Genomic DNA, 27,505 nt, shown 5'->3' with positions numbered 1-27,505 from the left:
AGAGTCTTTCATTTTAATTTAATCTCGTAAATTGTTTTAATGTTTCCAACAATCAATGAACAGGTTCAGCTGACTGAATTTATTCCAAAAGTTGGACACACCATCTCCTGTGACCTCTTGTCTGTGTTGTAGTTACATTCAGTGCTGTTTTCAGTTAAGACTTTTAAGAAAGAGACGTCACCAACAAATAGCCCCTCAGTAATCTAAGAGTAGAACGATGCTGGTGCACAAGCGTCAAAGCTTGCAATGTTCAATAATGCCTTTTTACAGTTCTAGAAACCACAAATATGTGTCATCTCAACGTTTCTCATGTTGCTATTCTATGTTCTTTGAGGAGCATGCCATTTTCTGCACGACTGTGCCAACACATCAGTCCAGCTTTGAAAGTCAAAGGGATGGCGTAGGTTATGGTGCAGACAACACATACCTTCTACACTGAAGTAAGCTTTAGGGATTGGTTCTGTTGCACAATGGCCACGTGAACATTTGACTGCAGAGACGTATAGGATCTTTTCAATTACAAACAAGCAAAATGGTCCACATAGGGAGGTTTGAAGGGTGGTTGGGACATTAATTGCAAGTATTTCATTCTAGAAATCCCAGTTAGAGGGCAGGGTGAAATCTTTGTGTGTGAGGGCGTGTGTTTTTCCCACTCAGTTTCACTCTAAAAACTGTGGTTTGGGTCACTTATGAGTGCCATGTTAAACCAGCCTTTTTTTACACTTGTTATCAGTGATGTTAGTTTAAGTTGAGGCACAAGCAGTATTGAAAAAATGTGATGAAAAGATGATGGCTTTGGATAAAATCTTCTCTTTCACAATGTTAGCCCTGCAAAAAAGTGGACCAGATCACCTGGATCCGTTTTTTTTATCAGTTCCCAGAGTCAGAACCAGATATGGAGAAGCTGCATTCAGCTTCTATGCTCCACATGTCTGGAACAAACTCCCAGAAAGCCTCAGATCAGCTGAAACACTCAGTGTATTTAAGTCCAGGTTGAAGACACATCTATTTTCAGCTGCTTTTGAATAAAGCTCCAAATAAGCTTGAGTTTCAAAACGGAATCATATTTTAACTACTGATTTTATCTTTCACATATATATTTTTATTCTGATTTTATCTATTGTTCATATTTCTTTCTTTTGTTTAAATTTTAAATCATGCTTTTATTTCTTGTGTTTTAATGTCTTTGTAAAGCACTTTGAACCTTGTTAAAGTTCAAAGTTCACCTTGTCCTTGAATTGTGCTATACAAATAAACTTGCCTTGCCTTGCCTTGCCTTGCCTTGCCTTGCCTTGCCTTGCCTTGCCTTGCCTTGCCTTGCCTTGCCTTGCCTTGCCTTGCCTTGCCTTCCGTGCCAGAATTTGATGCTCAAGGTTACAGAGCATCTGACAATGTGAAGCCAAAGGTTTGCTTAACCAGCAGGTCTTGTGAAGTCGATGTTAACTTCAAGGAACACTTGCACTTAAAGCAGCTGATGAAAAGTGACCCATGCAGGCATGAGCAAAGACTTTTGCACTTTCACTCTTGGTAGGAAACACACACTAATGCACAAACATATGTGGTGTCTCAGTGCGTCAGAGGGTAGCATGTTAGCGTCATGTTCGCTTATCAAAGCTGTACCGCACTTGCAGTCGTAAAGAATTACAACATAAGAGACCATGCATTACCTCCACAACGACACACACACCCACACACACACACACATGCAGCACTGGACCTATCATTCTCATTTGTGGCTTTGATCGCTCCGACCACAAATCCAGCTGGGGTGGTGTTTATAGTGTGTAGTTGTCGCCTCTGTGTGACTTTAGAGTGGAAGAGGTGGGCGTTGCACCAAGAGACACAACTTCCAACTTCATAAAGATCAGCCAAGCGCAATTAGTTGTGTTTTGACACTCCGGCACAGCTACACAACGGCCCCCAGCTTTTTCATGTAGATCTCTCTGTCTGTCTAAAGGAGGGAAGCAGCCATGGATCCTAATTGAGGCCCACATCTGACAGAGGCCTCCTCACTGATGTCAGAGACTAGCCCAGATGTGAGGCTGTGGGCAGATGAAAGAGTTCTTTTTTTTTTTTCCATTCGCAGTGCAAGGAGCAAGGGGTGGTTTTGTAGAAGAAGCGATAAAAGATCAGGGGATAATTCTAAGCTTAATGGTTTGATAACACTGATCTCTCTGTGTTTTAAACAGAATCACAATTCAAACAAAGAGCGGATGGGAGGGAGGCAGAAAAAAGAGGCCGGTCAAGTTTGTTGTTGTTCAGTTTGAAGTTTTCTGTTGATGATAAGAGCCCCCTCTGATCATGAGGCCTTCTTGGTGAACTATTCAGGCAGCAGCTCATTATGGCCATCTGATAAAAAAAAAAAAAAGAGCAAAACAAAAAGCTGATTTGTGTTTTCATGACAAAAGATAAACACACAATATCTTAATCCCAGTGGGTTTGTTTGCTTACTTTGCTTGCCTCCCCTCATGGCTGAGCCGCAAGTGTCTCTTAAGGCTGATAGTGTTCCTTCTGAGGCTTTAAAATCCTAACACTCTCCCTCTTTGTTGAGGGAATCCAGTGAAAGGAGTGAAAATCCTCTTGGACGCAGTAGAAGCAGGGATTGGAACTGTTAGTGAGACTTAGAAGCCTCTCAGCTACTCATGAGTGAAACCTTCTGATCCACGGTGAAAAGACATTATTTGTTCCCTCGCCGGTTTTCTGAAGGGAATATAGAGGGTGAGACAGTTACTATGATAGATTAAGTGTCTTGTGTAGAGCATCTGCACTTTTTGTCTTCGTCATTTACAAGTGCAATATGCAAAGGCTGTTACTTTAAAAACTATTTGACAGTCGACAAAAATTCTGAACATGTTTTTAAGAGTCTATGGTTCTAATACATAGATACCATTTGTATTAACAAAAGAAAACAATGTTTTTTTTCGACGACTCGGGAGGTTTGACAGAAAAATACAAACCATTCTGAAATGGAAACTATTGCAGCAGATTTATGGATGACATTCAGCTCCAGGGGAAAGCAAACCTTTTTCCAGCTATATACCAAATATCTGAGAGAGACAAGAAAAGCTAGAAGGCTATAGTTAGCAGTTTAAGCGGTCATTGCTGGAAGTGTCGTACAGTGCCGCAGATTTATGACAACAACACTCAATAACGTGTGTGAGCCACATGGAATCATCACTTATGTCGCATTGCCACATATGAGATATAAATCTGATGTCGGACCACATACTGAAGTGACAAAAATTTGATTTCTGTGTCCACAGAGCCCGGAAAATGCTCATATAGGAGTCACATCAACAGAAAAAATCTGATTCAAGTCACTTCAGCCTGATGATGTGAACATAGCTTGACATAATGCAATGTTAGTTCGAGGACTGGAGGTGTGGTTATCTTACTCATGCAGCTCCGCACCAGTAATGCAAGACTCTTTGGGTTGTGCACCAACTTCTTTGTTTCCATTTTGTTCATGTGAAAGTATTGACAGTAGAGATAAGGCTTACAGAGATTTTCAGCACTCTTGCTGCTGCAGCTCAGCCTGCAGGTTTTCTGCGCTGCTTTTTTTGTTTCTGTCCCCAAGTTGTGTCGCAGTGTACAAGACACATCTTAACATAAAAAGATGAAAATAAAAATGAAAGATGAAAATGAAAAGACACTCTTCTAACTGATAGATTTTTTTTTTCATTCTTAGAAGAAACTCAGCCTGATTTAATTCATTCTTTGAGATTAGTGAAAGATCAATTGGCACGTTCACTTACAGAGCAAACCCTCTCCACAAAGAGTTTCTACTTGCAGCTGTGCTGTATTTTCATACTTGTTTGTTATTTTATTTTACTTTGATTTAGTTCTTCACATTTTCTGTGGTTACCCTGGATAAGGTTGCACTTCAGTATTCAGTTGTGAACTGCATCCCTGCTCTGCTGCCTTCTCACAAGTTCAGCGTTTACACTGGAATCAGTCCTGGTGTACCATCAAAGACGAGGTAGGTTTAGTTAGATCTTTAATAGGTTAATATATATATATATATTTCTATTTTATGTGATAGGATGACAGTTGACTCTGGTTTCCTCCCTCCGTCCAAAAACATGCATGTTAGGTTAATTGGTGTCTCTAAAAAATTGTCCTTAGGAGTGAGTGTGAGCGTGTGTGGTTGTTTGTCCCGTTTGTCTCTGTGAGGCCCTGTGATGGACTGGCGACCTGTCCAGGGTGTACCCTGCCTCTCGCCCGATGACCGCAGGGATAGGCCCCAGTCCCCCCCGCGACCCGACCGACGGATTAAGCGGGTATAGAAAATGGATGGATGGAGGTTGACAGTTGCTCAATAAGCTTAACCAGTGAAAACAAGCCAGGTTTGAATTCAACAGCAAAGCAAATCTTAACCATTCTCCTGAAAAAAGAAAGACAAATCAGACACAGTTCCATTTCATTAATTAAATCCAGTTTTATTTATTCACCAAAATCACAACAGATGTTTTCTCACAGCGCTACAAAGATACAGTCTAATTCAAGCCAATTATAATCCAATTCATTGGAATAAAATTGTGATCCAATAACATCAAATTTATCAAAATCCAAATTAGTCAAATTTATACAATGCCAATTGGAAAAATGGTTGCCCAGCTAAGGAAACCAAGATATTGCACTAAGACTTCTCTCCGATTCAGACCCCCATGTTGAGCATGCACAAGGCAATGGTGGAAATGCAGGGAAGAAAAAACTCCCTTTTAACAGGAAGAAACCTCCAGCTGAACCAGATTCAGGAAGGGCGGCCATCTGTCTCGCCCAGTAGGGGGTTGAGAGAACAAGAAAGAGGGGTCAAAAAGCACAATAACCAAGGATACCTGTTCGAAGCGAAAGAAAGAAAAAAAAGTAGTTGTCCTAACCGGAAATAAACTTTAATGAGGAAGATGCGGTGGATATCCACAAGATGAAACTCTTCTTCACGAATGACTTTAATATCTGTGAATAGCCGGGATATCTGGGAAGATGCCAGTCACTCAGAACTGACTCAGAGCAAGAACAGGTAATGAGTCACTTAATTTGAACCTTTACCAGGTCTGACACAGTTTGCAAAGTTGTTTCCATTCCCTCTAATGTGAATCCTGTCCGCTTAAAACAAGCCAAACAAACTTCAAACAAATGCTAACTTTTTGCTCAGTAGTGGAAGTTTGCTTTCATTTCTATTGTTTCCATTCACCATTTTTTATCTAAATCTTTTAAATACAAATGAAAAAAAACCAACTTATTTTTGTGACCTGTGTTGTGTGCTTCAGTCGTTCAAGTTCAACTTCTTGTATGTGTCTTCTTGTATGGCCTTCTGTAAGCCCACTGTAGCAAAGTATGACCTTGGAGCTTTTTAGAATCCATTAGCCGCTGATGGTTTGGTGCTCACTGCAGGAAGGGTGTGTGCTTCAAATTTGCCAGCTAATGGTCATTTAGTTTTACAGTTGTGTCCCCTGTGTACATTTACATCAGCGTTTATGGATGCTTAAATGTTAACAAAATGAGTGTCTTGTTTTCGTGTAATGTTGTGGAGAAGCTGGTCTGTCACTGGTGAATCACTAGAAAAGTTTAACTCTGTGTGAAGACACAAACTTTCATTGTGTGGTTGTGAATAGAGGTTTTGATCACTGTGTGAGCCTTTCCATTTGTGATTGGTCGCTTGTGTTTTTGCCTCACTGAGTCTTGGGAATCTAATAGCTTGTTGTGGTATTCAGCCATTTAAGTTGTAGTGACAACTGTTCACTTTTAATTTGGATTATTTGTTGAAACTTGTTTGGTGTGAGTAACTCATTTGGTTTGTGGCTGTTGTGCCGTATGTTGTATTGTTCACATCTTGCTGCTTTTTGTGTTTTTAGATCCTCATAATCAAGTGCATCCATTTATGTTTGGATAAGTCCTGATCATCAAGTACAGATAACAGACGGGGAAATGTTAAAGTGCCGTATTAGAGGCTTGGAATGATCATATTTTGGAGGCAATGGTTGTATGTGAGATATAACTCAGAGAACAAAACAAAAATCACCACCTCTAATTAAGAAAGGGTTAAGCTACTTCATTTTGTGTAGTTCTGGTATGGGAGCACCTGAGAAACTGTTGAGTTATTTTGTTATTTAATCAGCGTGATTGACTGGAAAGATATAGGAGCGATAGGAGGACAAAGACATAGGATCAAAACTTTCATTCATTCAGTAATTAATTTTCTATACTTAATTCAACCTATTCAGGGTCGTGGAGTGGCTGGAACCTATCCCATCTACCATTAGATCGTTTTTTATCCAGCAAGCAGGGTAAAGCCTGGACAGTTTGCCTGTCCACAACAGGGCTGGATCTATATTCTATTCTGCTACAAGACGTTTCCTGCGTTGAGTACAGTTACAATGGATCTCAACCATTGTGATCCATTGATTCATTGTGCGGTGAGTGAAATAATTTCAGAAATACAAATCTGGTTCTTTAAATCTTATTTTCCCTCAGTCCTCCCCTTCTCCATCGCTTCATGAGACCCAAAGAGTCCCATCCTATATCTCAGCTACCTGCTAACTCTGTTCATCCCCCACCATCAGTTTCCAGACTCCGGGGGTCTTGTTCTATCCCCTTCCTTATTCATATATCATATTCATATCATTGGAGTCTAATCATCAAACATCAAACTGTTTTAAATTAGTTCTCCATACATCAGTAACATCAGTAACAGTACATCCATCCTTAGAGCTATGATCATTTCTGTGTCTGACACAGATTTAAGTACCCTTTGAGTCAGCATTAAAACATGAATACAAACAAATCATAATAAAAGTCTAGTCAGTATCTCTGGACTCTCTCATAGCAGAAACAACATCATCTCACCAATTTCTACACATTGCACCTTTAACAAAGATCTTGTTCACCATGTAATCAGCTGTAATCAGACATGTTGAGGCCAAAAAATATATCCACTTTATTAAGAGGATAAGAGTTTAGTTAAAACTAAAAAAAGAAATATGTACATGTATATATATATATCTTGATATATATATCAAAGTGATCAGGTCCCACTATATAAAGCTATATAAAACATGTTATATACAAACTGAGCAGTTCTTTGGTCATAATTTCCACAAGAGATAAGACTTGACTTGCAAAGTGAAGGGCTGTGACCTTGACAGCAGAGGCATATAAATACTCAAATGATCATACTGGTTCCAGCTGACTCTTTACTGTACTCAACACTCAAAAGTGATCACACAAGAAATGTTGGTTATAATCATGCATAAATGCAGAGAGTATGTGCATAACTACAGCAGTTGTGCTCAGTTGAAGATGAACCCTTGCGCAATAGAACTTTGAACTTTTTCATAACCAATTCAGTGATGGCTAGAACTATGAGTGTAAGACTCAGGAGACAATAAGGACGCTGCTTTGCCAAAAGGCAGGAGAGGACACATCTCACAGGAAGAAGAAATATAGAGTTAAACTTGAAAATGAGGATGAAACATTCGTCTTCCACTGGTCTCAACCCTTTACTTCTTCCAGCAGTCACATGGGGGCATACTTGAACCGACAGAGTGCTCCATTTAACCCAGTCTGGCCTGCTGCGAGACACACATTCACACGTGCGTACACACACACACACACACGCACACACACACACGGCTTCACTCACAGAGGCCTTGGACATTCACGCTCACTCAGGGAGACACCCCCTCTCTTTTGAAAATACACAATCGCCATTCACTCTGTAAAATCCACACACACCACGTCCTGTCTGCATGGGTACGCTTTATCAACACACACGCGCTCCTGCTCACGCACACACACTCTTACCAACATGCACACTTCAGCGAGGGCCCCCTCGCCTTATTGCCTCTCCATTTGGCTGGTGTCATTTAGTCCACAGTTTTTTGCTGCTGGCTGACAGAAAGCTGCTCTGAGCTGGTGGTGCTGTTAGGCCACATGATGGAAGCCTTGTCCTGACTTGTTCAAGACTGAATTCATGACCTGACACATTAGCAAGCATTTATATATTAGATTGAAATATCTCTCCAGTAATTTAATAGAATATTATGGTGCGTTTTTTTTTTATTGATGTAGCTACAGTGAAGTGATTTTGAATTTCAAAGCCATGTGTTTTTAGCTGGCTTGCTGATGCTACATACAAGTCTACATTCAACAATTGAATAGTTTTTTTTAGAGTTGATGGGCGTGGTGACTGTGCCACTGAGGTCATGACTTCTCGAGGCTAAATTTACTGCTGCTGGAGGCCTGAATAGTCACCTTAATAGAAAGAGATGCCTCCTTTTTACCACAATGTAAAGGATTTGGACTTTGTTTGGAGGAGCCTGCAACAGTGGGACCTAAAAGGCTAAAGGCCAACAGCCAAAAGGTTGCAGGATTCTGGATAAATGATGGCATGAGTGTAACCTAAACTGAGCTGTGGACACCGGGACAGGTCCATCCTGAAGCTCTTCTCACTTGCCAACATAGATTCTAAAAAGTGCGACTGCTTCCAACCCATTCTGATTACCCTCTTTTTTTCTTTATAAGTTTGAGCCAAAGCAAATTATATACAAGCAAGCTTTTTGGATGTTGCATCATTGGTCTTTGTCCTGAGAAAGTCTGTCTCTAAATACAAACTAAAAACAAGTCAGCAATCTTGTTCCATCCAAGACTGCTCTGAGCCGCATTTATTGTGTTCTCTGTGTGCACATGCAGGCGCACACGAAACTGAGAAAACCATCTCATTATGGTTATAGGAACTGGACCACACACATAAGCACATGTGGTGAACACACACCTGAGCCACGCTTGGCTCAGTGGGTGGCAGGGTACTGGCCAGATTTCAGCCCATCAGACAGAACAGAAACATACAGCAAGATGTGGAAGGACACGTCGCATATTCAGGAGCTTCAAGACTGAGAGATAATAAATAGCATCTGACGAATGATACATGCTGGTGCCGTCCACTGACCTCTCTAATGTGGTTTTAAATGTCCTTTTATTATATTCTGTTGAATAGTTCTGTGTTTGCTCCTTTAATGTTTTTACCCTTTACACCCAAAATTTAGACAAGTAGTATATTACTTATACATATATATATATATATATATATATATATATATATATATATATATATATATATATATATATATATATATCACTTATAAGCCTCTATTGTCCAAATATACACACAACTCGTGTAATTTGGGAATATGATCTATAAAAAAAATGAACCCTTTGTTCTCTGAAGAAGAACAATAACGCAATGAAATCAAACAAAAATAAACCTTCATTTATCTATTTGTTTACTTTGTCTGACATGTAACATTTGACATACTGGAGATCACTTATAACCAAATTGTTTATTTAGAGAAGAAGCCTTCGAGTCTGCAATATCAAGTCTAATACAGTTTATTCGCCATGTGTGCTTTTTATAGTATGTATCCTAATATCAATTGGCCAGCGGCATACGTAAATCAATAAGTCTTTCTCTGAAATAAGCTCTCCCACTTTTTAGTTTATGAAAGTAAACTTAAGATTTTTTTCAGTGTAAAAGCAGTCAAATGTGAGCACCCAACTTATTTACATCTAAGTTTAATTTTGCACCACAGCTATACTTTAAACTATACAACCAGTTTAAATGTTTTTTCTACCTGTATGTTTCCTTTAACTGAACAAAACCTCATAATCATAGTTCACTATTTATGCATTAATTTGCCACTTTAAAGTATATATCTAGGTTTCTTTTAATGTTCTTTGTTTATATGTTTTTTAAGCTTATCTCGAGGTATCTCGAGGTTCTCAAGAAGTGTAACAATAGAAGACATGATAATAGATCTTGTGGGAAGATGTGAAGATTCCACTACAGAAGGTTGCATAGATAGAGAACTTGTGACATATCTGTCATGTGTTATCCCTGAGAAAAGTGCGCTCGGACTGGTTTTCTGCACTGACTTGCTTCCAGAGCATGAAAACGAGCAAGTTTGTGCATATTTGTATGAAGTGTAATTTTATATTATTCTTAGATTTGATGAAAAGAATGAAGAACTAGAGGATGAAGACTACAACAGATGGGAGTTTTACACAAGCCTCGCCCCAGCCGTTATTTTTAAACTAAATGCCACTAGTAGCTATTTGACTAATATATGACACATTTTTTCTTTTGCAGTGTGTGATGAGAAGAAACTGGTTAATATCGCTTTGTCTCTTTTAATCTTTTTACATTTGGGAACCACTACTTTATACATGTGCCATTAGAGTATGCCACACTTATTTTGGTTCCATTTCAATAAGCTACAGAGCAAAACAGGACCCAGTCATCATGACATTACTCAAATCAAATGATGCTGGTTCTGGCCCCAGTGCCCCTCTCAAATCACTTTCTAGGAATGGTTGATGGATCACAGCAAAGTTCTGTGGGGTGGGGGGGGTTGGAAGCTAGAAAGTGTGTTGTGGGGGGTGAATCTGGAGGACACATAGGAAAAGGGGGCTGCCCGTGGTATCTGGGAGCAGATGGCGTGCCTCTCCCTGTCTCTCTTTTTGGTGACGTCCACTGGGAATTGGAGAGGCCTTTAAGCATTCCTTTAGAGGCCAGAGACAGATAAGTGAGTTATGCAGTTCGCCACCATCTGGGCTCAGACAACGCCTGGCCCGCAGCTGACAAGTGTGTGTACGTGTATGTGTATACTATAGTAATAGTAGTGGGGAGGGGTAGGAGCATGTTTCCATAGCGATAGGTCCTATTCCTGGAGAGAGCTCTCTGCATATACACTTGCACCCTCCTCCACGGTGGTGTGCCGTCATTGTTAACTTGGGATGCTGACTTTGGGAATGTTTTTTTTTTTTTTTTACGTCTTTTTTTTTTTTTTTTTTGTCCACCGTCATTGTCGACAAATTCGGCCCATTCTTGTGCAGCTGACAGTGTCTTCATGGAACATAGCATCTGTTGAGAAACAGAGGGAGGGGGCGAGGGATGATGGCAGGACACCACGTTAGGTTTGCCAATTTTCCTGTTCCCATCGTTAAAGGCTTTGTGTGCATTGTGAGATGCAGCAGTGCACTGCCAGGTCTGATCTGTGCTTAACCTGCTGTACATCCAACTCTTGATCCTTTCCTTTTACACAGAACAACACTGTTCAAATCTTTGCGAGTGGGGTAAGATTTTTTTTTTCTTTCTTGCAATATATTTTGTACTTACCTTGTTATTAAAAAAAACATTTTAGGAAAATAACGCCACTAAAATCATTCCTACGTCCAGCACCACAGTCAACTCAATCACAGTTAGGCCTGACAAAACAGGCTTATGACTGAAGTGACGAAAGAAATATGAAACACTGCAGGGTACGAATGTGGAAACAGTTCATATTTTTACTTATGACACATACAACCAGCACACTGTATGAGTGATTACTCAGCAGAGCAGATGTCATTCTCAAGTGTTTCCTTTAACAAGCCACAAAATCCTCATATGTTGGTCAGCAGCTGGCTATTTTTATTTTTTTTTTAAATTTTGAGTTGCATTCAGTCAATAAGTTGACAGCATTTTGCTAAAAACCCATTTGTTACTTTCTCGGTTGGTCGAGACAAAAACATCACACAGTAAAGGATAGAAAATGATCATGTTAGAGCTTAAATAAACTGTTTTAAAAGCACAAAAATTATCTTTATGAATGCCACTTTGCATATTCTTCAAATGTAATTCTTGGTAGCTTTGAACCTGCATGAGAAAACAACAGATGGAGTTATTATTTGGGGAAGAGGACAGTCTTGTAAAAGATTGACGTTTTCTCATTCATGAATTCACAGCTATGTTCAACCTCAGTATTTCCCGGCAAAGTCTGCAGTAACGTGGCCAGCAAACCATATTTGGAAGCTGAAGAGATGCTGGTGGGAGAAGTTGTCAAAAGTTATCCGCCACATACAGCAAACTAACCCCAGAGGAGTCGAACACTATTGACTTTACCAGATTAGATATTTTCCCTCCAGTGCCAAAGTTGAAATTGCTTTTTGCTTGAATGAACTTGTAACTTGAAATGATGAGCAAATGCTTCACAAGAAACATGAACCCAGTCAGGTATGTGATCGAGCTTTAATTAGAACACTCTAATTTTTTCAAAGGACCAAGCCTGATTTGAGATTTGACATGACTGCCAAACAAACACCAACTTGGAGTATGAAATTATAAGCCTGAGCAACACAATTCTACTACAAATGGTGACGCCATAAACACTGGAGACGTTTGTGAGCCTTACAACTACATGCTTCTGACTCATTTTGAATGACTTACTTTTGTTGTGCACATTCCTGGGCCTGGGACTAATCTAGAGCGTCTAGCTGAGATACAGCAGTTCATGACTTTGGGTTCCAGCCCTGCACCACACTGTTTTTGCTCTAAGGTCATTTGATATTTCCTTTCTTTGGGCTTTTGATGGCGTCTTTGTGGCCTCTTCAACATGACAACAAATTCATGTGTATGGCTGCTCATTTGCAAGGCTCAAACGGAGATTTGTTTTTATGACAGCGGGGTTACATCCTACAACTGTAGGGGAAGCTAAAGAGCAAAAATTAGCAAAATTCTCTTGTATTGCTTTAAACCTCTGAAAAGTGACAATTTGATGGTGATGCTCATTGAAACAAATATAAGTCTGACTTAACCTGAAAGCAACCACAATGAAGTTTTTTCTAATTTATGTAACTGAAAAGTGCTTTTTTTATTTTTGTTATTTTAAAAGACAAATTAATCAGAAGCCTGAGCTGTCAATTTGCTAGTTGATCTATGTTTCAACCCTTACCTACGGTCACGAGCTGTGGACAGTGACCAGAAGAATGAGATCGCGATTACAAGTGGTGAAAATGATCTTCCTCCGAAGGGTTGCTAAGCTCATCTCTAGGGAAAGGGTGAAGAAATGGGTGAGGAGCTCAGTCGTCCAGGAGGAGCTCTGATTAGAATAGCTGCTTCTCTGCATCAAAAGCAGCCAGTTGAGGTGACTTGTGCAACTTGGTCAGGACGCCTCCTCAGTGAGGTGTTTTGGACATGTCCCACCTGGAGGAGGTGACTGGGGAAAAGGAGGTTGCACCTGTTGCAGACTGTTGCACCCATGACCCGGACCTGAAGCGTCAGGAAAAGGATGGATGGATGGATGGATGGATGGATGGATGGATGGATGGATGGATGGATGGATGGATGGATGGATGGATGGATGGATGGATGGATGGATGGATGGATGGATGGATGGATGGATGGATATTTCATTAGTCTTTAATGTCTCGCTGGACTGAGGCAAAGAAGTGAAAATAAACATAATAATGGCTGCCTTTGGTGAAAAATGTTTACGAAGACTGTTGCTTGGTCTGAAATTGACCATAACTGAAGCTTTCTTAGAGCAACCTGAATCTCAGTTGATACCTCCAATTCCCTGACAAACACACTAACTTTGCAAGGCTTTGTCAAGCTTGTAATCATCTTGTTGCTGTTCATGTTCTTGATATTTGCATGACTCAACAAAACCTGTTGGGACCCTACTTCATAAACTACATTGACAGAAGAGATTCCCCAACCAATGGGCAGTCAAAACATTTGGCACTTACTTTCAAAGGGTATTCCAATGATTTAAACAGTTCCCCCAGAGACACATTTGAAAAGTAATTCCTAGCCAATATACCAACATGTGAGATTTCCGAACAAGTTACTTATTTGAGACAGACATCTAGACTTTCTGAAATGTGAAACTTATTACGGTAGGCCATCTAAACCTGGTAATCGCCCAAATTATCATTTCAAAACTATTTTGAATGATATAATTCAATATTATGGAACTTCTCTTCTAAAATCCTGTACACTGATAATTGCATGGTCCCACACTTCGAATAACCTTTCAATTTCAATTTGAAATATTTTCATTTTTGCTAAGGTTCTGTTGGCATTCAGATGCCCTACTCTAGTACAGGGCCGTAACTGAAGATAAGCTGCATCTCAGCTGCATCTCAGCTCCTCGATACATTGCTTTCCACAAACACAGTGTAGGCTGAATACCCACTCTGTAAGTACAAAACCCCAAAACACACACTGAGACTGTATCCCTTCCTCGGCTCTTTCAAAGCAGCCTTCCAACAAATTACCTGCCTCTGCTTTTCCCTTCCCAGCCAACTGGTCATCCACCCCCGTATCCATCCATACACTTTAATGCATGTTTGTTTGCATTAATTCATATGAGTGTGTCTCATAGCAGGCTGTTCCTTCTGTATAATTGCCGACTGTGTATTAGTGCATTGGCTCTGCCCTGCGTGGAGACCAAAAGATGTTGCTAATCCGCCAGGTCAAGCAGCCAGCAGTGACTGAATTCAACCCCAGGACCACAGCCACAAATTAGGACAGGCTGACAAGGCCCTGAGGCGTTCTGGGTATTGTTGTGAGTTGCCAACAGGCCTCTAAAGCTTCAGCTCCTGTGTGAAAAAAAACAGGAAAGGTGAAGATTAATAGCAGCTCGCTGACCTCAGAGTATTGCTATCTATCTATATTGCCACCAGACACTTTCTGACTGTGCACAAACAAGAACACCCACACATGTCCACAAGTCCACAAGTTCTGGCACAAAACCCAGGACTGATCAAAACATTAAGATTTTTTCAGCATTTCTCGGCCTGCAAAAAAAGAAAAAAAGAACAACATAAAAGGTAGGAGGAGGATTACAGATGCCACTGTTTTGCAGTTATGCAGTTTTTTATTGTATTATATATGGCTTCTCTTACTTTAAGACTCCCACCCCCACCCCCAACCCCCGCAAAAAAAAAAGCCAACATAAAAGAAAAGCTGAAGATTACAGATGCCAGTTAAAAACATCCATTCCTAAACATGATGCTGGAAAAAGCAAGGATCTGAGAGCTGGCAAGATGAGCCTGGATTCAGCCACTCCTGGATGCTCTGCAGCCTGATGAATGATGGTTCTTTGTTGTGTGTCCCATAAAGGCTGCTGTGGCCATCCCCTTTCATGGGACCTGGAGAGCAAATGTGAGGCATGAATGGCATTAGTCCGAGTCAGTGCACACATAGCAGTGTAGCCAGCCCTGAAAACACAGCCTGCTAGCCCTCCTCCTCGAGTTTTATGAGCCAAGATGATTGAGGGAGAAGAAATCTGTTCTGCCAATAGTGAGGGACAGGGAGGAGAGCAGCGAGGAAGAAGAGGCGTCACAGAGATGGATGGATAGACAGATAAAGCAGAGACAGCAGCCGCTCAACAGAAGACTCTCGTCCTGAGGAAGAAGAGTTGTGAAGGGGAACAGGTTTGCCTCTGAGCCACTGAAAAGGATTCACACAAAGGGAGAAGGGGAAGAATGGAGGTGGAGGACTCTGACTGTCAGGACTGGCGCTGGGATAGAGTTAGATCTCATTTCTCAAGTGTCATCGCACTATCTGCGTCTCCTCCTCTCTCCTGTCTGACCAATTACGGCACAATGAGGCAGACCTGTTCCTGCAGAGCTGCATGTGGTTCTCTGATTGAAAAGCAACCACGCTCGAGGAATGTCGTGTGAGACACAACTTTTCTATGAGTTAGAGTGAGCTCCTTCAGCTCGCCCGAACACGATTTCCTCTGAATGCTTACACGAGTCCCATAATTATAAGTGAGTCACCTGCTTTCTGTCTCAGCATCACCCTGAAAGATGAACGGTTTACTCCCGTGACAACAGTCTCGATTTCAGCTTCTCTGAAAGCGGCTCTCAGTAATTAAGCTGATAGTTTGTTGATACGCGCAGATGTTGCTTTAAATGTCAAATGCTGCATCAGAAGTACACACAGTCTCAAGCCACCCCTCAATCAGGAAATAATTGTTGTTTCTGAAACATGAAAGGTGAGATCAGACGGAACCAGCACCAACCAGTCCTGACTACTTGCTGGGTGATGCTCGAGCAAGCTATACGAAAAGCTAACACAAGCACGGTGGGGAAGCCAGTCAGTGTGTTTTTTTCTGCTTATTAAAATGTCAGATGTTACATGTTCTTTTTATGGCTCTGACAACATGAAATGAGATTCTGTAAGCCCTTTTTTCCCAAAGATGTTAAACTATGACAGAGGTGGATTCAGTTTGTTTGGAGACACTGAAGTGTCCCATCGAAAATAAGGCTAATGCAAGCTGACATGTCTGATAAGTCCTTTTTTTTTTCTTGTGTTTTCTCACAAGAAAGACGAGATTCCCCATGGCGGTCGTTGGTCCTGTATGACTGAGACAGTAGCTGAGATAGTTCTTCTCCTGGGAGAGACCACTCTCACACAGGATGTGAGTTCTCTTTATCCCTGCTCTTGAAATGGAGAAAAGCAGCTGGGTTTTCCACTAACCTTTTTATGAATACTGATGGTACTCCAGCTCTTTATCTGGGAGACACCATAAGTATGATCGGGCATTTTGGTAAATTCATTTTTACTAACGTGATCTCTCTCTACCATTCTCATTTGCTGTTCATGCTGTCACGGAAAAAGCAGCAAGCAATGCCGCAAGCAGTCCAGCAGCAAGCTATCTGTATTTCTAGTCTGTGTGGCTCAAAAAGACACAGGGAAGCAGTCTTTTCCCAGGAACAGCCACCTTTCAAGTGATGACTCCCAAGCTGACTGTGAATTTTGCCCAGGCAGACAAGCCCATGCAGCTGCATCGATGCGAGCTAAGTGCAAGTGGTTACTACATATTAAGTCAAAAGCCAACAATACTGGTGCTCAGTAAGTGAGTTACCAGCCCTGATCTTTATTTTTCACTGTTTGTTCTTTACAATATGAATGTAGCAGCGGGAGTTTTTCATAGAAGGAGGAGACTTTGAGGAATTGCTGTGAGGCTGAGATTGTGGGTGAAGCTCATTAGCATACTCAGAGATTCACACTCTTGATGAGGAAGAAGTCATGTTTCGTGCAGTATTAAGGCCATGAAGGGTTATTCCATGGCAAAAACTCTTCAGGAAAAATGATAAGTTGATAGGGGATCAGGAACTGCTGAAGCAGACCTTTAAATTACTTATTTGCTTAGCTGAACACAACACTGGTTCATCCCTGAAGTCAGGTGCCTTCATTATTCATAAGTCAGTGCTGAGTGGCTTATCAGACAAAAACTAAACAAAAAAGGTTCCTCTGAAAATGTCCTGGTACAAGGACTGGAATAAAAATTTGATTAGCCAATGTCCAAAGAAAAACTCTGAAAGATCTTCAAAGACTCCTTGGAAGCAAAATATAAGGAAATAAGGGGTGTCTCAAGACTTTTGCACCATAGTATATAATATCAGAGCTAATATTTAACAGTAACTATCTAGTAGTAGCTCTGATGAAGCATTCTCCTAACATCCAAGATCTGAAGGAATTCAGTATTCAAATAGCACCACTGGCTGCACTGGTGTGTGTCCTGTAGGAATGCAACACCCTCCATATGTTGATGGGATCGATCCATGGTGTCAGAGACCAGAGAACTAAAGCTCCCGAGCTGTCAGCCCGAAAGATCACCTCTGCAGTTTGAAGGCTTGTCAACATGAGCAACTCCAACTAATTTTGATTGTTTAGCATTGAGTCAGAAAAATATTTTTTTACAAAAAGCCGCTGCTTTCCATGATACCATGACGCCGGCACTTAAAACTCTTGCGTTATAAATCATTAGTTTCACCTCAACGTGTGGTGCTACCGTCACGGGAGCTAATAAAAGAAACAAGAAATGAACTGATCGCTTGACTTCATGTCACATCTAATTAATAAAGCGCAATGATATGACATAGATTTAGCTAATATCATTAACAATGGCTCCATTTAGATGTGTCAGTGCAACAGCAGTGGCATTGTATTGTGCCTGCTGAACTGTCATGGCTTATTGTGACACTCTTAATAGAAATGAGCTAGCCATGACGTTATTAGTTACACCTGCTTCTCCTGCAAGACAAGTTAAGTTGGAAGTCTTAAGGGAACAAAGAAGTCTGCATCTGTGTGTAAGTGGTGTGACCAGAACAGCTATGAGTAACTTTGATTGTACTTGAAACAAAAAGTTGACAACATGCTCTTTTTTTTAAAAAAAATTAAAAAATTCTAAACAAGGTTTATGTTGATTGAAAGTGTTGTTGGAGCTTAGTGCTTATTGGCATCAAGGGGGAAAAAAAGAGAGAATATGGAGATGAAAGAATCCCCAAACCAAAGTTCCTTATTTCAAAATATCTTTATTTAAGCCTCTTGCCCAAAAATGTATTTGCCATTTGTCCATTAAGGATAATTCTGATTAAATATCTATATTTTGAAGGGCCTTGGTTTTGAGAATCTCCATCTTGTCTCTACACTTTGGATATTTTGGACTTTACTCTTGTTTAATGTAGATGGTGGAAAGTGTGCTGTTTTGGCACCAGACGGCGCTGACCTTTTCACCTTTTAAGGGGTAAACAAGAGGGCCCATAGAATGTAGAAATCCTTTAATTGGCACTATTCGCACTCAGACATGTTCCACTTTAAGTCAGTGTGTGTTGTCTTGTCAGGTTTTGACATATCTGGGACATACCACATAGTCACAGGAACTTTGTAGTGTTTTGTACGTAATTTAATGTATTTCAGGGGTGTTCGAGAGGTTAGCTGTGATTTACTTTTTTTTTTACGTTTTTCTCAGTTAAGATATTGAAAAACATGTTTCGTGTCCATGTTGGGAACCTGGAAGGCTTAATAACTCAAACAGTTACAGCCTGATATGTCTTTCAGTGTACCTACATTGATTTCAGTATATTCTTGTAAGCATTTCATTTTTTTTTTAAAAACATCTTGAGTGGTGTTTAGCCTAACTATGTATTCTTCAGTATATAACCCAAACCATACAAAATAATTTTATGTAACATGTTCTCCAATTTGTACAAAACGGCCAAATAGGTTGTGTGTTTAAACCCTTAAATATGACCAAAATTACATCTTTTCACAGGAGGGAAGTAAGATTCATGTGAACATTTCCACCTAGAAGAAAACATCATTCTCAAGTACTCTTAGGTAGCTGGGATTCGATGGTGTGGTTCTGTAAAACCTTTTAAATCATTAATTTCCCTTTAGCTGTGGGATATATTTTTTAAACCACTGTGTGGTGTTTTTGGTTGTTATGTTTTGTTTTTGTTGGGTTGAGGCATTAGCATAACTTGGTTAGGTTCAGAAAGCAGTTGTAGTTAGACCTAAAATATATTAATTTCACAACTTGACCTTCGCTCTGCTGGTTTTACTTTACTTTTAAAATCTAAAGGATGAGAAAGTAGTAGAAAAGTGAAAGAATGTCCTCCTACTGTCATATAAGTTTTTGTAGCTAGCATTTTCATTGTTGACTTCACACAGGCTAATGTAAAACACAACAAGAGGTGTCTCAATTCTGTCTCTTCTTCTTCTTTTTTAAAAATCAAACGTGTAACACTTTTGAGGCTTTCACACAGTAGAAATTTGATATGTTTTTAGCCTTAATTGTGAAACTGCTACAATTCTTGCTGTGGACCAAGTATTAGCTTACAGGTACTAGCTTCATTATGCTAACTATTTCACTGCATTATGCTAGCTATTCTGCTATGTGAACTGTTATGTTAATTGTAAAGAAATTAGATTGTTGTAGTCCCCACCTGAACAAAAAACCAAACATTCGGTCTAAAATTGACAGCTATTTATTTATTTTACATTTCTAGACTGAACAGGCCTACTTTACTTGGCCTTCCAGTCTTACGCAAGCTATTTTGTGTTCACTAATGCAGGCTAGACTGAAAGTGCGCCATCACGTTGTGAAACTGTTGTAAAGGCTCTGGCTTTTCTTGTGCGCAACATTAAATCCGATCCCCTTGATGCGTAGGGTGAGCAAAGTGAATTAGAGATTGAGGTGGAAGGCTGACTCACTCCCCCTCCGACCGAGACCAAAGTCGAGATGCAAAGAAAGAAAGAAAAAAGAGGAGACACAGAAAGAAGATATTTGAAAAGCTGCCACGAGTTCCCTGTCACACCGCCTCCTGCGTGGATTGAGCCTGCTCTTTGTTATCCAAAGGCATGAATACTGAGTGGATGTAAAGCGGAAAAAAAGCCCAGAAGAAGATAAAAAAAAAGAGAGAGAGAGAGCAGTGGTGGCACGTCTGCATTTAGAAGCCAAAGTAAAAGTTATTTGATCTACAGATTATCTTCAGCGGGCTAATTCCCTTATTGCGGGATTGGATGGTCCAGAATTTCGTTTTTGTGACCCTTTAATCAAAATTATAAGAGGAATGTGCACGTGACACCGGCACAAGTTTTACATTATTACTTTAGTCCCAAATGAATCAGGTTAATTCGATGGAAGTCTCTTTTGTTGATGTTGATTTGATACCATTAGTTAGTGTTCCATGAATTGGCTCGGGTTTTGATAACCCAACATCTCTGCCTCTTTCTGTCGATTCTGTTGACTTCGACTGAATTATATCCGTCTTATTTGATCAAACACACACACGCACACACTTACACACACACACTTCATTTGCGGGTACAGCCGCTCTGTCTGCAAACTCCACTCATTCACATTCAAACCCTTGAGGAGGACAGGTGTCCAACAAGCCGATGGCAACCCACCAAAATACACCACCCACACACGTACGAAAACACGCACGCGCACACACACACACGTCACTTTCGTCAATGGTGATCCACGGACGCAGACTTCAACCAAGCTCAAACAGAGTTTGGCCTATTAGAATCATTTTAATTGCCACAAATCACCCAAAACTGCATTCTTTAATTGATAAAAGTCAATAATTGTCCCAGAGAAGCAACACACACACACACACACACACACACGTGAAAGAGGCGTTTCGTAAAGCCTATGGTTCCGAGAGGCCCGAGCAAGAGGAGGTCAGAGTCTGCAATGAAAAAATCACATCACGCACATGGGCGACATCATAATATCATTAATTCATTATCACTCATTATTTTTGGGGGGGGTTTGTTGTTGTTTGCTGTTGATACAAAAATCCAGCTGCAAACTCCAGTTGCATCATCACGGAGCCTGATGCTACCTTGTGGATATCAAAACTCCAGCGACACGGACGGACCTGCAGGCTGTTGGCGCTTCATCACCAACTCATTTATGTTTGCTCTGCAGCTCCTAAACACACACAGACCTGGGCTCATGCTTCCTTCCATTCGTCTCGCTATAGGTTTAAGGAAAAAAAAAAAATGTTTTTTTTTTTCCTGAGCCGCTGGGGGCGGGGGTGCAAAGAGGGTCAGGGAGCTTTAACTCGGTGACAAAGCCTCATTTGCAGGTCAATGCGATGGCACACTCGCCTCTCCTCTCCATCCAGCTCGCCTTTGTTCCCTGTCGCCTGCGCCGATGCCAGATGGTCATGGAAAATGCTAATTCCCCCCCACCCCACATACACACACACACACACACACCCCTGGCTGATTTTCCTCCTTTCTATATTTAATTGCAGTCTTTGCAGGCTGTCTCGTAATTGCGTGTTTTGAGTGGAAAATGTGTTCTGTCCAATCATATTTTTGGTTGCTACATGTGTTCAGACCCCCTGAACGCATCACTGTTTGGAGGAGACAGTGGTGCGTTTCTGTTTGATTTTTATTAGACGTCAATTCTCTCTATTTGTGCCAAAAACGGTACTTTATTTGCTTATCTTCTTTGGTCATAGAGAAATATCAAGAGGCCCGGGTCAGATTTAGGCCTGTCATGTCTTTCTTTTCCCAATCAAATGTCATTTCTATGTCTGGAAATCTACAGACCTGCTACATCTTGACAGCTTTAAGAAGAAGACAAACGTTTTGGTTTTCAAACTTAAAATGTGACATACCAACGGAAAGGTGTATCAATATAAGCAGACATATATAAAAAGCACATCTGTGCGTTTGATGGAGAAGAAACACTTTTCTGTTAGTTTTATTGATGTTCAATGTCATTCCTAAACGCTGCTCACCAACAAAAAAACGTGTAGCCTCGTCCACGTTTTTTTTCCTTCTTACCCCTTTAAAACTGATATAGAGACATTGTGCTATCTGATTAAATAGATGCTAATTTTGTTGATGACGGAGACAAATGAAACTGTGGATGCGAGTTAAAGGTCAGATGGGGTCTACAGGGGCCCATGAGACTGATTCTCTCCATCAGCAGCTGCTTGTTGAATGATATTCTATTGTAGAGGGCCTTTTAATGAGGTCTGCATGCTGGCTGTCATCTCTTTCCTTCATGTCCATCATACTTATAACGGGGCTAAATTAAGTTATAATTGTCATACGGACCATTCTGTGGAGCCAGTTGGACCTTCGAGACTCCACCCAATCAGAAACGAGTGTAGAAGCACATATTTGAAAGATGTTTTTCCAGATATGTTGAGTAAAATAATTTACAGGACATTTATCATAGCAAAGGCCAAAAAATATTCAATTTTTTCCCTCTGTTTAGAGAGAAGCTTACCAGTTGGTTTTCAGGCCTTAACCTCTGACCTTTCCCAGAATGGCTCCAATTGAATCCCTTTTTGAGAAAGTGAATACAGCTTTAAGTTCTATTTACTGGGACAAATTTTATATAGTTACACAGCTGCAAAGACAAATAGGGGAAGATGACCCGTTTAGCACTACAGGGGGACTGAAGCCCCCCGAATGTGTCCAGTCTCCAACATAGCAGAGACTTCATTAAAGTAACACGTAAACAGCTGTTGTCTTTAACATGTAAACTATTGAGAATTTAAAACTGAGCTGAATGGCGTCCCGGCTCCCCCTGGGCATATGGGCGTTAATTAGCTGGATATAGCCATAGATTAATTATAATATTTTTTTCGCCCATTGGTATCAATGGAGCAGCCAGACAAAGTGTCTTTTGTTCCCCGATGCAGGACATTCTGTGGCTGACTGAATAGGTCTTGGCTATGTCTACATGGATTTGCCATATGGCAACAAAAAGGAAAGAATGGAGCCGGAGAGCGCTTTGTGTTGGAAATCAGAACAATCTCCCGTCACAGCTTATGGCTGCGCAGAACCGACAAAGTCACTCTACCCATCAAAAGTCTCCAATTTTTTTTTTTTCATCTAAACACTCATGTCAGGACAGTCGAGGCCATCCAAAGGCGTGGAGGAACTCGTGGATGAGGATGAGACGTGTTTGTTTTGTGCGCGCACACACAGGCGGCGGCGCAGGCCCCGCGCGCATTCACGCGCCACGTTTGGCTTCTTTCAATTAAGGGTAAACTTGCAAGTATGACCTGTTGAATGGTTTGTTTCAATAGGCGAGGACAATTACAAAGACTAGTAGTTTTCTTTTTCCAGCTCTGGCAGGTGGCCTCCACGCCCGGTGTATCTGCGTGCGGCGGGGTAAACAGTATGCGTGTGTGTGTGTGTGTGTGTGTGTGTGTGTGTAAGTGAGTGGGTCTTTAGAGGGCTTGTTGAGTGCGGGTGGATGTGGGGGTGTCTTCGTGGCGGACAAAGCGGAGATCCAAAGGCAGCTGCTGCTTCTTTAGAAGGGGCGAAAAGGGCCTTTAAATCCGAGCCTATATCCCGCAGCTGCCATCAAGGTTGCGCTTCTGAATGCGTCTTTTACCCCAGCAAGGTCTGAGTATGCGTAAAGTTCAGGAAAACCTCTCTAAATAACGGCCTAAAACCAAAAGGAGAAGGGTTTTGGTTTCATTATGCTGCTGTTGGTGCCGGACTGCGGAGTCTGAGACACCACGAACACGTCAAAAGCCTCACATCACATCACAGTTTCGGTTGTCTTTTAGCCTTAAAAAGAATAAAGTACCTGGAAAACCAGACCACAAAAAAAAAACCAAAAAACAGGCAACGAATCTTAAAGCTGAAGTGAAAGATATGTTTTATTCCCATTTTTAAACAAGACATAATTAGGGCACTTGGATGAAAAACAAACGGCTCAGAGACACAAAGAAACCTATTTTTTTTTTCAAGTGTGTACAACTATGGGGAAGCTACATGATTGCAAAAATATCAAATATCAAATAATAATAATAATAATGTAAATAATAAGATAAAAATAAAGACATGCCCTCTGGCTAAATCAACAAGGCATCTGACAAATAAACAGAAACTTAAATAGAAAACAACACAAATAACTTATAAGTTAGAATAAACTTAAAAAATATACATTTTACAGAAAAAACAAGAAAAAAAACGGAACAGAAATAAACATTTATATGCTATTGTCTCTATAAAGCTGTACACTTTTGGCCAGTGTATTCTTTAAAAGAAATCTTTTTTTTTTAGGATTGCACAGATGTTAAAACATTTAACACTGTCGAGTGGCTGTATGCAAAAGCAACAATGAATGCTACATTTGTACTGGATAGAAGTCATTAGGCGGATTTTTCTCTCTCTCTCTTTTTTTTCTCAATTTCTTTTTGTTTCACCAGCACCTCTTCTCTCTCTCTTCCATTCGCAAACCCAAACCGTTCAGTCCTGAGAGTCCGGTCCGGCGTTCGGTCCGCGCTCCGCCGGGGAGCGCCGAGCCGCGGCCGACCTGTCGGGACTTCTTTGTCCCACACCGTCCCCCCAGCTCTCCAGAAATCCTCATTTTCCAAAAAAAAAAAAAAACGCGCAGGGAAATAGTGCAAAAAAAAAAAAGAAGAAGAAGGGGAAAAAAAACACCTGAGGAGGAAATGGAAAAACAAGAGTTGTGAGGAACAGCCATGGCAGAGAAAAAGCCTGTGAGTCAGCTCTCTGAGGAAACAGGAGACGGAGCTCCGGGCAGCGGCAGGCGTCACCCTTTACCCGAGCGTTTTCCCGCCACATCGTGACGCACGTCTCCCCCTCCCCCAACCGCTGCTGTTACTACAGCTACTACTATCACTACTACTGCGATTTCACCACCACAAACGCCACCCCCGCCCAGATAAGACTGTCTGGCTCGCGTAATCCCGAGCAATTCCGAACATGACAGAGACCATTTGGAAAACAGTGATAGTGAATGGAGTTGACGTCCAAAAATGGAACACAGTTCTAACGGTCTACCTGAATTAGAAAAAACAAAACGAACGTTCATTTATATATATACAGGCTATATATACCTTCAACGGATCCTCTTTCGCGGAGTTTGTTCCAGCGGGATTGGAGACTTGGAAAGGTGGCAAGAAGCGCTCATGTCATTCGATTTTCTATCAGCAGCCCTCTTTCGTTTCACGAAGAAGTCTGTGTGAAATGAGAAGAAGAAGAAAAAAAAAAGATCAGTTAACCTTCTGAACAGATTTCAGGAGAAATGAAGATGCGCACGTAACGCAGCGGCTTGTGAGGGGATATTTAAAGAAAAATCTTAGATGGAGCCGCTCTGAAACCAAAGGCTGACTCTATCCCAGATGAGATTTAAAATGCCCTTTAATCACCTGGGATGTGCGTGTTGCTGTCAGCAGGAGCAGTCGTCTTGTGTCTAACACACGGAGCCTGTGTTTGAGTCCCTGAGTTGAGTTTGTCTGTGCGGTTCTCCTGGTTCACCTCCACCGGACAGGGACCGCTGCTGCTTTCGGGGGCCGCTAAACGCTCCAGTACATCCGCTTGGGGGGTCTCCGGGAGCGGAGAGTCCGAGGAGGGCCTCTGCTTCACGGGCGTCGCCGGCACTCGGCTCCTCTCGTTCGGCGCGGACTCCTGATAAAACGCCGGGGTCTTATCCACGGGCACCTCCTCCCACTCGTAATCCCCGTCCAGGGGTGTGTTGGCCTCGAAATTAAAGTTCCATCTCTGCTGGTCCCGGTCAGAAATCTCCCGCAGCTTGGCTTTCACATCCCGACTCAACTCGTCGTGATCCACCGGTCCGAAGAGGTTGCGGCAGACGCTGGTGCGCCTGTGGAGAGGGAAGGTCCTCCGAGCCACCAGCCTCTCCAGCGCACTGCACGATAACTGGACGTGGGACATCTCCAAAACGATCACCAAAAAAAACAACCAAACAATTACTAAAGGGGGACCCACTGTCCGATTCCTAATTTGACAGAATTGAAGTGTTGTTGTGTTGTGGGAGTATGAGTGCGTGTCTCCTCTCCTGTCTCTCTCGGGTCCCTTCCCCTCACAGCTGTGTTTAAATGTACCTTGAGTGGCGAGCACCGGCATATATAACCTCCCAACGTGTCGTGACGTTCTCATTGGTCGCCTCCAGGGTCCAACCCTCCCCAAACACACAGACAACCCCCACCCTGATTTTCCCATCAAATCTGTGTCCTTTTGGGTACGAGCCGAGCAGAGCGAGGTGTTTTGCTTTCTGTCCCGGAGTCAAAACGTCGGGGATAAAACCGTGGACTTTCCCGGAGTCACGGGGAAGGTGTTTGGGGGCTGAGCAGAAGGTCACCTGGGGAAGAATTTGAATTCGATCCTCTCATTCGTCTCATCGCAGTTATAATGATCTTGCTCGTCCGATCACGGATGCTCAAGGAGTTGATTCTACATTCAACTCTCTTCAGTTGTAATATTTGATCTCAGTCAGGGGCAATCCTAATCTCTTGTTTTTGTTTCCACAGGTTTGACCTCTCGACGTTCCTAAGCGGAACTGCAGGTAGCCCAAATCCACATCATTTACCGCCCAGTTATTTCTTTCCTCTGTCCTTTTTATCACAGTATTATCGTTGATGAGCTCCAATTAGGAAATCGCAGGAACTTTTAGAAAGAGTTGTTTTGGTTGGGAAATAGTACTGGTCATTAATAACAAAAACAAAAACAAAAAAACAAATGAAATAAAAATGCTTTGTTGCATTTAAACCCAACTGTTCAATCTGAATAGATGCACAACGTGCAGTAAAGTGGTGGACATACATCTGATAATATAACTGCTATCAGTCGGTTACCATTAAAGTGCGTGTGCGCGTACTGCCTTTACGCGTCATTTTATATTCCCAGAACAATAGCCAGTTTTAATTTTGAATGGTGCTTGCGGAATCTGTTCTCCTCGGAGCCGAACCGTCTGGGGAGACAGACAACGCCTTGTGCAGGAGATGGTTGGTGCACAGCGACCCTTAGCGGTTTATAACTGAAACTGCAGCTTGGAGCAGCTTCAACGACCGGCCACTGATGTCATTCGTGTGGCTACTTTTCTACTTAGTTGAAGTAAAGTATAAGGGCTTTGTTTCTTATTTTGCCATATGCTCATTTGCGAATGGAGTAACATAGTCGTTGGTAATATTTGCCCATCAATACAGCGGAGGCGGTAGCAGGTTTGGAGTATAATTAATGTTAATTAAAGGACCGTTCAAAGTCTTTAAAGACATCAATGACAACCCACTCATGTAACACACTAAAGTTGCATAGGAGTCACTTGGTCGGGTTGTAGGTTGAGTGTCATTTACATATGGGGGCCAGGAGAGTCACTACAAGAGAAGGATAGATGGAAGGAGAGATGTTTCTGTGTGTAGCTGCTTATTTTAACTGACCACGTGACTCTTTTATGGCGTTGCAACAAAGCTGCCCTGATTCTACTTCACTTAAATGAATGGGCGAGGGCTCACAAGATATGATGTATTCAATTTTCACAACGAGTTATAAACAAGTTGATGAACTTGATTTTCCAAGAAAATATTCATTTGCACATAAGACGTAATTTCCTTTTCTTCTTTTTAAAAAAAA

General features: G+C 41.4%; 1 protein-coding gene across 1 annotated transcript; it reads right to left on the bottom strand.

The window, feature by feature from the left end:
- Positions 1–23,748: 23,748 nt before the first annotated feature.
- Positions 23,749–26,046, bottom strand: cdkn1cb (cyclin dependent kinase inhibitor 1Cb). Its single transcript, XM_072386270.1, has 3 exons — positions 25,285–26,046; positions 24,973–25,093; positions 23,749–24,553 (listed from the first exon to the last, which is right to left on the bottom strand). Exons 1-2 carry the CDS (start codon positions 26,033–26,035, stop codon positions 24,975–24,977), a joined length of 870 nt encoding a protein of 289 aa, XP_072242371.1. The 5' UTR covers positions 26,036–26,046; the 3' UTR covers positions 23,749–24,553; positions 24,973–24,974.
- Between the last annotated feature and the right edge of the window lie 1,459 nt (positions 26,047–27,505).

This window comes from Leuresthes tenuis, unplaced genomic scaffold, assembly GCF_036924035.1.
Source record: "Leuresthes tenuis unplaced genomic scaffold, fLeuTen1.0.hap1 SCAF_5, whole genome shotgun sequence".
In the NCBI taxonomy this organism is placed as follows: domain Eukaryota; kingdom Metazoa; phylum Chordata; class Actinopteri; order Atheriniformes; family Atherinopsidae; genus Leuresthes; species Leuresthes tenuis.
The sequence above is the reverse complement of the archived record's forward strand: the minus strand, read 5'-3'. Positions and strand labels throughout refer to the sequence as shown.

Coding starts and splice junctions, on each gene's coding strand:
- cdkn1cb (XM_072386270.1), bottom strand. CDS start 26,035: ATGAGAACGTCACGACACGTTGGGAGGTTATATATGCCGGTGCTCGCC. Junction 25,094..25,284: donor CAGCAACACGCACATCCCAG/GTGATTAAAGGG, acceptor CATTTCACACAG/ACTTCTTCGTGAAACGAAAG.